Genomic DNA, 11,658 nt, shown 5'->3' with positions numbered 1-11,658 from the left:
CACTGTTTAATAAAAATTTATTGACTTACAAGTGATTATTTATCAAAAGACCATTAATAGCAGGTACTGAAATGATGTGTTACTGGGTGGTGCTGGGAGACTAATAGGAAATCAATGCAGCCGGCCAGCCAGAATGCATATGAGAAGCCCACCCTGCTTGCAGCTAGCGCAATCTCACCAGCAAAATACACCAGACGCTACCCCTGGTGCAATGAAAAGTTCCCCCTTTTTATTTATCGTTTACAAATGAAATGATCAATACTTTTAATCTAGAGCAAAATTTATTAACTTTCCCATCGGAGAGAGACATATTGACTGGGGGTAGAAGGGGTGTTGGTGCAATGGAAGATGGATGACTGGATGGTCTCTCAACCTGTGCAGGAGCCAGTGGGATGCCCTTCCCGCCCCGTGGACAGGCGAGTGCAGCTGGAGAAATCAAGTCCGGCCACCCAAGAGGCGCAGCAGTGGATGGGGCCTCTGGGGCAGTGGAACCTCATGGGTCAGGGACACAGGAGGCATCATCCCACAGACCACTGGGTTTTTGGTCAATTCCAGGAAGGAAATGGCAGGATTGATAGACCCAGAGCACTTGTGCCGAACAGGGTTTGCACCCAGTGAGGGCACAGGGCTGCCGAGCACTGAACAGGACAGGGCCAGCAGACTCCTGTCTCTGTCTGGCCCGGGCTGTCAGGGCTCTGTGGGGCTCTCCCCACCACCTCATACTGAGCCTTTAACCCCTGAAGGGAAGTCACAGGGAGGGGGTTCAGCCATGGAAAAGAATCAAGTTCCAGAGTTGGTTCTGTCACAAGGGCATCCTCTCAAACGGCTTCCTCAAGCTTAGAGGCTGAGCTTCTGGCCTGGCTGACAGCTTTCTACTAAGCTTCTTGTCAGGGGAATTTGACTAGCCTTTTAGAAAGCTCCTTTTCTAACTAGCTGGAAAAGAAAATCTGTTCAAGTCTTTCCAGGATCCACAACCAAACCCACCCAGCCCCACAACCACCTAAAACCCTGGACTCCCCCTTACACGCAGGACACCCTCTCGTGGGCTGGCGTTTCACTAGCCTTGGTGTTGGATTCAAAGTGATTTAGAGCTTACAACCAAGGTTTGCATATGGGTTTAAGAAGTACAGAAATTAAGGTGGAAAGGGCCTTAGACACCATCTGCCCAAGTCCTTATAGATCAGGAAATAGAGAGATAAAGTCAGAACAGCCAATGAGTGGTGGGCTTGGTGGAATTGGAAGCTGCTGTGCTCATCGCACTTACTAATGCTATTTGGTTTTATTCCAAGACGGTCCTCAGGGCTGCTGGCATCAAAAGCGTGGGTGTATTTTGGGCCTGACATTCTCTTATATGTTTCTTGTCCTTACTCCTAAGTGGTCTGAAATTTTACCACCAAGAATAACTTATCCCAAAGCAAAATCATCTTTCACTTGAGTCAGGGGCCTGCAGGGCCCTAATAGGACGGAACAGCCCAGTGTGTGCACTTGAACATGCACTAGATAAAAACAGCAGATTTCTCTTTTGGGGTGCAGTTCACATCCCTTTGCTGAGCAGAAGAGTAAAGCCATCACTGCTCCGTCTCCCCTAGTATCTCCCTCCACAGCGAAGACTCTAAACCAGGTCCTTGCCATCACCCTGCAATGTTACTAGCAGTCGACATTTGCTGAACAGTGTGAGAAAATTAAAATATTTTAAAAATATCTCTGAAAACCATGAGGTAAACATACTAAACAGCAGAAAACTTTTTTTTAAAGGGATCTTGATCTTCAGGACCAATTTTTAAAGATTATTCCAGATAGCTTTTCAGCACTGTTGAAAAAGCCTCCTGTAAAGGCTGAAAAAAAAAGTTTATCTCAAACATTTTGTACAACAGTTCATAAGAGGCTGTTCCTTACAATCCTAATAGTGTTTTTGAGAGAAAAAAGACTTTATCACGGATTAGCAGCAGGGCTGGCAGGCATGATGGCCCTTCAGGGAGGAACAGGAAAGGGGGTAGTCTGGGCGAGGGTCAGACAAAGGGCAGGTAAGACAAAGAGCTCTCTGAGCTGGGGCCTGAGGAGCAGGCCGATGCCCCAGCCCCACCCCACAGGCCGGGGGGCTGCCTTGGAGAGGTGACACCATGGCTGGTGCCGAATCCCCAACAGTGTCAGGTCATGTCATGCGGGAGCAAGGGTGGGAGGGTCAGGCAGATGGACAAATCGGGGTGGGGGCGAGGTCACGCTGCTCTGGGGTATTTGAAATTGGTGGGCTCTGGAAGCAAGAACCAGTGAGGGCTACCTGGCTTTGGACAGGCCTGTCGTGTCCACAGGTGGCCCACCAAATGGCCACCTGCCCGTCCGTCACCCTCACTGACCCTCCCGCGCCCTTGAATTTCCTCGCTGCCTCTCTGCACTTACAGCCGGGCAGCCCCTGCCATCCCCCACCTCTCCACCTCCAGCCCAATAGCGCCCATGGATTTCTGTGGGGAGATTCTCTCCGTGCTGGAAAAATCTACATTAACTGACAGGTAAGCACACATCTGAGGAGAGGTAAACTCTCCCGAGCATTGTTATTCCTCATTCCAGAGTCAGGTGAATCTCCTGTAGCCCTGGGGTTTTGTTCACATCAGAGTGGAGACATGGATTCTTTTTTGACACACACTGCTTGGGACTATTCTAGGGGAGAAAGAGTGAAGGGAAAAGCCCCTCAATTGGTTCACCTTCAAAGACACTTTTATTTACTCACAGAAACAAACGCAAAGCCTGAGCAGCAGCCTGGGACGTGCACTCAGACCCTGCCACGTGGCGGCCCTGCACTCGGAACGCTCATCCTTCATTCAGACCAGCACCACAGGCCCCACAACAACCCAGTGAGGTAGGCACAGCCCCTCCCCGCCTGATCCGGGTTAGATGGGGAAACTGAGGCACATGTAACAGAGAGCAAAGTCACATGGGCGTCCAGGGTCAGCACTGGAGTTTGAGCACAAACTGATCCCTGGTGTCCCACACTGGCAACAAGTCCACCTCACCGCTGCCCAGCCCCTTGGGTGACCGCACGGGCAGGAGTGTGAGCGCGGAAAACCTCACTTTGCTGGCAGCCCCTGCAGGTAAGTTTTCTTTTCATCATCTCTGCAGGGTCCCAGGCAGGGAGGTGATGTGTAGGTGGAAGCGAGCCACACTGCCTGGGCAGTGCCTCTGTTGCTGAGCGGGCAGCTTTCCCAGCAAAGGCCCTGGTGGGGGGGGGGGGGGCATCCGTAACAGACTAACCTCCTAACATCAGAGCACAGAGTAGGGCCAACCTTCCCCACACTCAGCCCCACACCCGCCCAAGTGGAGAGCTGACTTTAATGGTATTCCTCCAGCAGACATGTCATACAAGAAACAAGAAGGCATCTCGTCCTGGGCACAGTGCCCAGCAGCGGTCACTTCTGACGGCTGGCCCAGGGACCTGGGGTGGCTCTGAGGAGGCTGGGGTCCTGGGATGCACAGCAGCGTGAAGAGCCCTGAGGTCCAGAAAGGGTGGCTCCAGCCACACCACACGGGCTCAGGACCGGCTCCTGTCCTCCTGGTTGCCGACGATCATCTTGCTATAGAGCTTCTGCTGTTCCTCCTTGAATGTGTCCTTCACCTTCTCCCTCTTCAGACCACCATCCCTGAAGAGAGAAAGGAGGTACGTAAGCAGGCTTCCCATCTGCCCTGGCACCCCAGTCATGTGCCGCTCTACTCGGAAGCCAGGACAAAACTGCCAGGAACAAATGCACTCCCAGCTCTCTCATCAGCAGGCCCCGGGCGCAGGCCCAGAGCCCAGCCTCTCCGCCTGAAGCCTCGCTCTCACCCCGGGGCCAGGGTTCACTCCTATTAGTCAAGGTGCTTCCTAATGTCAGAAACCCACCATGGGGTTTAAAATTCTCTCTGCTCAAACATCATCCTCACCTTACAAAAGATAAAGATGATTTTCTGGCATTATGGAAGGCGAGCCATGCTTTAAGAAATATTGAGACTTAAAAGGATCTGTAAAACTCATCTGTGAAATAAAATCTGTAAAATTCAGAACTGTACAATTTAAATTCAAATTCATGCACACGTGACACAGGGAAGTACAAGTTCTTACTGCCCCTGTGTCCGAGGGATGGTACCAAAGGGAGCCCAGGTGACCGGAGTTTGGGCTACACAGCCCGCACCGCCCTCCAACACACCCAAAAAGACCCCTTGTGAATGTGGACCTGCCTCTTCTAAGGCCACTCCTACCTGTCACCCAACACCTCGCCTATACCCTAGAATACCATCCCCTGGTGACTTAATGAGACCCCGAGCCCACCTCCAGCCTTTCTGCCACCCTTTCCTTCTCCCGGGTTTGGAGGGGGTAGTGGTGAGAAGCCTGAGCTGAGTGCCATCGCTGGGAGGCCTCACAGCTGCCACGGCCTGGGAAATCTGCAGCACAGGAGCTCCCCCCTGTCCCTGTCAGGCCCCAGCCACAGGGAGCACGGACATCGCAGTTCTGGAAGCCTGTCCAACCTGAGTTCAGAATCGCCCCAGTGCTTATTCTGTGACCTTGAAAAAGTTACTTCACCTCCCTGGGTGTCAGTCTCATCAGTGGACCGGAAGAGTTGTTTACGTGCTCACGGGCTGCTGAGCGGAGGGAACAAGGTGGCAGAGAGCAACGCTGTGCCTGGCACACAGCAAGTACTCAGTGCAGGCGAGCATGTTTAGGAAGCCCAGACCCGAGGGCCATAGCGAGCCACATGTCAGTTTAAAATCTGACATTCTACACCTTCTTTTCCCATAGTGCCCACTTCAGTCAAATGCTCTCTGCAGCAGACCCCTGCACTCAAGCTAAGGGCCCTAGAAGGTGGAACAGTTTCATTTATTCATTCCAATTATCTGCTATTTGGAGTGTAACTGTCAAATACTGAACAAGGGTCTTAAGCCATGGCCCCCGGAATAAATCTAGTCAAATCTGTTTTTATGAATAACGTTTTATTGGGACACAGATGTGCTCATTGTTTATGTATTGTCTCTGGTTGCTTTCACACTATAATGGCAGTTAAGCAAATCCAACAGAGGATCCAACATGGCCCACAAACCATGAAATATTTACTGAGTTTTTACAGGTTGCCACCTCTCTAGTGGGTAACACGCTAAACACAATAAAACTTTTGCCTTTCTAAATGGTCCAATTTTTCCAAACCCCCAAATCAGAGAGACCAGTACTCCTATGAAATTTCCAGATCAGCACCAGGTCAGCCCTACCTAGAGACAGGGATAGTTTGGGGCTCTGGTAAACTAGCACAAACCCCGGCGTGGGTACACAGAAACCCAAAGCTTCAGTGCAAGCATCCTGGGCTCCAGGACCCCTGAGCTCCAGGCGGTGCAGGGCACTCCTGAGCCGAAGGGGGAGAAAGGAGGCAAACTGCTCACTTCCCAGTGCCGAGGGGCTTAATTCTGCACACCAGGGAGAGGTGGGCTCTTTGTAAATGGAGTCAGCGACTCAGCAGCCGCTTTAGAAATTCAGGTCCTCCTGATTCGGCTGATACAATATGGCTCTGACTCACCACAGCAGGTCCACGAGCCCCCCCTGTCTGGCAATGGCGGATTTCACCCTATTTGCAAACTGGACAGCATCTTCGTCAGTCTGTAAGAATAAATGAGACCACTCAGCACAGGCTCACGGCCACACAGAGGTTAACTGACGGGCTGTGTGCGGTGTGGGGACCTACCTCTCTGGTCATGGGAGGCAGGTACCACACGCTGCAGACAATGGCCCAGCTGGTCATCATCCTCAGCAGGTAGGTCACCATTCCGTATTTGCTGCTGTTCCAGAAGGCATCACCGAATTGGGGATCATACTGAAAATCAAGGGAGGGATGGATGGTGAGGAGTCAGCAGTTCTAACAATGTGTGGGTGTCACAGCCACCTCCTGAACGCAGCCCTGGAGCAGCCTCAGTATGAGAACACCGGGACCTGGGCAGTGCTGACCTCCAGCAACAGGCACCCCCACCTGACTGACCCAGGACTGCTGTGTGTGTGAGGGAGGCCACGCTCACAGCCCCCTCAGATGTCCTCCCTCTGTGACTGGTTCCGCAGCTTACTCATACACAGGTGTACGTAGCTAACGTTTCCCAGCATACCCCAAAACAGAGGGAACAGGGTGACACGCTCCCATACACCCATCCCCCGGTCCAGCATCTCACCAGCTGCCCCACTGCCCCTCCCCCTCACAAAGCCTATCTCCAATATCATGTCATTTGCTCAGAAATATTTCTGTATGTACCTCCCCCAAACACGTATTTTCTTACCTAACTAGCAACTTTAAAAATTCATTTCTGGTGCCCCAGACCAAGAAGAAAACATAGAAAGCTTACAACATGCTTCTGCAGTTACACTAACAGAGTGACTTTAAGTAGGAGGCCCTACTCTAATGAGATGGTGTTCATTCTAAGCGGTGCCCCCTGACAGCTCACAAGGTCGCTGCTGTACAGTAGGCATGGCTGGTTCTTTCCTTTGCCAGCAACTCTAATGCAGGCCAAGGCTGGGCCTTAGTGGGGCGTGTACAACTGGAGCTGCGACCCTCGTTCTCACCAAACAGAATAATTTAAGAGGCAAGTAAACAGCAGGGAGGTGCTGGGGCAGTAATCACGTCAGGCTGACTCTCTAATTCTGGAGCAAAGACTTAGCGCTGGGGAGCCGGAAAATAAAGGTACAGAATTCAAGGGTCCTCCCGTAGGCCCGAGCCAGCACCAGCGCTGAAAATGCCCCCTCCATGGGGAGCCTGAGAAGGCCCCAGGCAGGGCTGTAGTGGGGATTCTTGCATTTGAGGGGCTGGGCTTGGGCTTGAGCTGTATGATCTTCTAGGCCTTTCAAGCCTAAACTGTATGATTCTTAGAATAGAAACTGGATAAGCAAACTGAGTTGCAGATCTGACTACAGAAATGAAGACACTTAGATTTAATTATAGAAACTAAGAAGTTTAGACTAACTTTGGAAAGCGTAATGAGTTCATGTTCTAATAACAGAAGGAAATACAGGAAAAAAATGAGTTTTAAACAGAAGCTAATGCATATGGTGAGAAGAAAGTGTTATTACGTCTTATAAAGCACTCCATGGGTAAAGATTTGATACTATGCATGAGTCTGGTTTAGGCCTGACTCTGTTCCATGTGGGGCAGACGTGTGGAGAGACAGACAAGGCAAAGGCTCAAAATAGCAATAAATTCCTCAAAACCAGATAATGGTTAGTTATCTGGTGGGAATGTGGTAGCAGCCTTGAAACTGCTAAGGTTACCCAAGTTTGGTTACCATGAAGGCTTCATGGCAGCTGCAAAGTATCCGGGGAGCAGCAGTTCATGATCACATGTGAGCTTTAGCAAATCTGCCAGTGCTATGACCTGGTATGTGAGAGTCACATGCCTTTTTCCCTGCAGGAGGGTCTAACTGTCCAAACTGGTTCAGAGCTATGTTCCAGAGCAGGCTTCTCAGGGTGGTTCCAGACCAGGAACAGCCTAATGGCCTAGCACACTGCACCCTCAGCTTCCGGGTGAACTGATGCAGCTAAGGGAGCCTGTAGCGAGCGTCTATCTAGCCTGTTCTCAATACTGGGCCCCAGTATCCAAACATGCATAATGGCACACATGAGTGCCACCTCCCGCCACCCTCACACTGCTACCAGACTGTTTTCCTCCTGCTGTGCTCAGACAAGCACCTGGACAGACCACTTGGGCAGCCCCGAGCCAGAGGTCACCCACCTGACAGCCACTGCCCAGCTTCAGCCCTGCCCTGGGGCTTTGCCCCCGTGGCGAAAGCCAGTGGCCGGGAAGCATCTACCTACCCAAGAGGAACCCTCTCCCCACAAGGCACCAGTTGTGCTGGCCAAGGTGGAAGCAGCAAATACCTCAAAGGGACACAGAACGCTCTGCAGGCAACAAGTGGCCCTTTGCAAAAGCGTGGAGACCAAATTCTAAGCCCAACTCTGACTCACGTTTAGTCACCCTTTTATCCTGACTGAGATTTTCACCTAAATGCTCTTGAACATATTGACAATGGCCTGTGTTTTTTAAAAGTAATAATGGAATACAATGTACTATCTGTAAAATCAGATGGAAGTGAAGGTGGGGTGAGAGGAAGGACAAAGGGGAACTGCTCACCAGGCCCCCTCCTGGGCGGCTGGAACAGTCCAAGGTAAGGTCCTGACAGGTGGGCGGCACACTGGACAAGCCTTAAGACCCATTTCACTTGTATAAGCTGCTCGTCGTATCAAGATGACCCCAAACCCAAAGCAGTGCATTTTCTTCCCTAATGAGAACACTTCCGCCCTATCCTCTCCAGCAAGGGCACAAGTTGTTTATGAAGACTAAGTGGGGGGAAATACACAAAGCTCATGAAAGGTCTGCATTTCCTGACCCTGGCGGTGTTGGCAAGGTACAGGCTGGAATTGGGCCAGCCCTTGTTCCACAGATGATGAGCCACTCCCGTCTTCCTCCTCTAGCTTTCTACCCACTAGCCCAGCCCTAGGCTGCTTCACTGCAGGGTACCAGCCCGCTGACTGGTGACACCAGTTCTCCATGGCTTCTCTTGCAGCAACAGTGACCACACTCATTCTCCAAGGTCTTGTACCTTGATAGCAACAGGGTAAACTGTGGCTCCAATCTCAAAACTTCCCTTTTTGAACATCATCACTGATGTATTATTGATGCAGGTTCCTAAAATGCAGGAGAGAGTAAGATGTTATTTCTTTTGGTCCTTTACCCCACAGATCAGGAGTTTAAGGAGTATGACAAAAATTCTTCTAATGGCTCTTCAAACAGGATAAATCTCTCATCTCCCTAGCTCAGGAACAACACTTAAACAAGACAATCAAAATAACTGTACTGTTTCCTATTCTCTGCCTATAGGACCATGTTCCCTGATCAACACACACAGCCTAGGTAACAGGCCAGAGACACTCAGCAGACTTGAGGGGTCTCCTGAGAACCCCACAGGAGCTGAGACTCACTGGCAATAGCACAGAAGAGGTTCCTGCAGTGCAGAAGTTCGCATACGGCACTCTTGGTCCAAGTGTTGAATTTCCCTGAGGCTCAGTCCCACAACCAACTCAAGAGGCCTAACATGACCCAGTAAAAAGTGGACAAGGGAGGAGGGACTTGGTCCCAAGGCAACATCACCACTGCCCTGCACCCCCTACCCACCCACACACAGGAACTCTCTGTGGTGAACAGCCCCTTCTTACCCTCTGGGAAGATGAGGATGGGCAGCTTGCTTTTATCCCGCACATGCTCAGTCAGTCTTTGGAACAGAGAAGTAAAACAAAGGGTCAGATACAGCCATCATCATCAAAAGGCACTTATAAATAATCCACACAGATGTCACACCACATGTATAAAAGCAAGTTAACAAATATGGCCCATTGTTCACAAATCCACAATCTAAACTATCTGTGGCAGGGCCTTGTAAAGAGCGCTCTCCACAAACTTCCCGACAGCTTGCAAGGCTGAACCCATAGTCCGCCTGGCCCGACACTGTCCCTGAGAGATGCAGCAAAGGGAACTCAACGGCGGGTCACCTGTCCCTGTGGGAAATGGTCTCAGTTGACTCCTCATTCCTCTGAATTTACTGCAAAACTTGTGCCATTACCTGCACCTGATCTACCTTTTCTGCACGCTTGGAGACAGAGCAACACTTTGTTCCACTGCCTTAAGTTTGACTTTATTTGTGAAAATAAATTCATTCTGAGGTATCAGACGGAGTTAAAAGTTCATGTGTTGTTTCTTAAATGGGTACTGTAATAACAAGGTTAAGAAACATAACTAATTTAGTAAATAATACTACGATCTCTGTAATTTTTTGTATTCCATGCTTTACAAAAAACACTTTAATTATGAACAGTGTAGGCTCTGTATAGGAACTCTGTGATTCCACTGCGGAGGGGATGCAACCTTCCTCGCTGTACTGGTCCTACAGGACAACAGCATTACGTCGGTTTACCTCTTAGCCACCAGGTGGCGATCTTTCACTTCCGACCGCTCGAACCAGACGTGGGGACAGGCCTTCACCATGGCTCTCTGAATCACACCCATGAGGCCCCCGTGCACTTGGCCCACCTGGCCGCAGACGGAGGAAATCTGCTAGTGAAGTCACCCTCACACACATCCCCTCCGTGAGGAAGCCCCTGATCTCACGGTAAGCATGCCAACCTCTCACCCGCCAACATTTTATTGACAACCACAGTTTTCTCACTATTAAGAAACCACTATTAGACTCCCTGAATCTTCAATTTCTCCTTGTAACCAGCGATACCAGAGACAGGTATCAAAAAAACAGCTGAAAATCCTAAAACAAAGCAATGAAGCTGAGCGCTGAATAAAAACACCCTCCCTGGGACCCCGTCTTTTAAGCCCTCCTTCCCTACCCTCACCCCTCCACATCGCCCCACCTAACACCCAGGGTCTAACCTCCAACCGCACTGTTACTCTGCTCAGAGTATCTTCTACCAAAGCCCCAGAGTTCCCCAAAGCAAGAGAAACAAAGGAGGCATGTGGGAGGGCCCATGCACACAGGTACAGTCACACGTGTGTGTCCTGAAGACAAGAGCCCTGTGAAAGCTCCAGAAGCTTCCCAGCCCTCAGCAGTCTAGGGGAAGAAGTTTTACTGAAAACATCAGAAAAAGATCTTACCATGGCATAGTAGCCATCACTGGCCAAAATGATGACGTCAATAGGAGAGGTATGATTGGCCACACAGATGCCACCATTTCTAGGCCTGTTTTCCCTGTGTTTAAAACATATTCAAGGCAACAAAAATTCGTGTGAAATGGCTCATCTGGAACTCAGCCCTCACCTTACCAGCTGCGTCAGCTCAGCTGGAAGCTCAGAGGAGCCCCCCTGACCAGCTGCACGCACCCACCTGTCATGGTAGGTAATGATGGCTGTCAGGGCTCGCACGCAGATGCGGTAACACATCAGGTGAACATGTTTGCTCAGGAACTCCTTCAACCTGCAATGGCAGGATAAAGATCTGTGTTCTTACTTTATACACAGGAAGACAGGAAAAGTTACCAAGTCTAACAAGCTAACTATTGCTGCCTACAGTCTTTTCTGGTAACTGCTAAGTATTTTTATAGATATTAGGCAGGCCAGAGCGTCAACCCTCCCCACCAGCCTGGGCAGAAGAGGTTTGTTGGCTCCAGATCTTTCCAGGAGGGGCAAATTTCTCTTTGAAAAGACAAAACAAAACAGAAGAGTCCTACCTACATTTCTTATCTTCCTACCAATTTATCAACACAGTAGAATGCTCAAAACTCAATACAATCTGCTAGCCCTGGACTCCACAGTTCCGTGGTTTCTCCCTTCTGTCTCTCAAGTGGGAACAGTGTTAGGGCTGGAGGACAAAAACAACTGCCACAGATTAAAGATAGGAAAAAATGTCAGTCTTCCCTGCTGAGGCCATTGTTACCACTGGGTTGTTTTATCCAAGACCCTGGGTCTGGCTGTACCCAAAGGAGTCGGGCCTGCCACAGGGTGGCTGCCATCCCACAACTAAGTGCCCTCAACGGACACTTCCACTCCACTCACCTCCCATTTGGCAGGTATCCCACCACAGTTGTACCCACCACCAGAAGGCTAATCCCCGTGAAAGCAAGAGCTATCCTGTAACAAGAAGACAAGTTAAAAAGCAGACAAATCTCTT

At 50.3% G+C, this 11,658-nt stretch overlaps 1 protein-coding gene across 3 annotated transcripts in view; it reads right to left on the bottom strand.

The window, feature by feature from the left end:
* The window catches only part of GPAT4 (glycerol-3-phosphate acyltransferase 4), a 70,427-nt gene continuing 58,769 nt past the window's right edge, over positions 1-11,658 (bottom strand). For 2 of the 3 annotated variants that reach the window (XM_037008507.2, XM_037008505.2), the window contains 9 exons: positions 11,544-11,618; positions 10,876-10,965; positions 10,647-10,740; positions 9,958-10,073; positions 9,203-9,258; positions 8,590-8,675; positions 5,697-5,825; positions 5,532-5,611; positions 1-3,632 (listed from right to left, as the gene is read on the bottom strand). In XM_037008507.2, the coding sequence (XP_036864402.2) occupies positions 3,524-3,632; positions 5,532-5,611; positions 5,697-5,825; positions 8,590-8,675; positions 9,203-9,258; positions 9,958-10,073; positions 10,647-10,740; positions 10,876-10,965; positions 11,544-11,618 (835 nt within the window). In that variant the 3' untranslated portion in view covers positions 1-3,523. The remainder of the gene's footprint in view (positions 3,633-5,531; positions 5,612-5,696; positions 5,826-8,589; positions 8,676-9,202; positions 9,259-9,957; positions 10,074-10,646; positions 10,741-10,875; positions 10,966-11,543; positions 11,619-11,658) is intronic. The other variant, XM_037008506.2, reaches the window with a different exon arrangement.

This window comes from Manis javanica, chromosome 12 (assembly GCF_040802235.1).
Source record: "Manis javanica isolate MJ-LG chromosome 12, MJ_LKY, whole genome shotgun sequence".
Lineage (NCBI taxonomy): Eukaryota > Metazoa > Chordata > Mammalia > Pholidota > Manidae > Manis > Manis javanica.
Note: the sequence above shows the minus strand (reverse complement) of the source record. Positions and strands in the feature narration are given on the sequence as shown.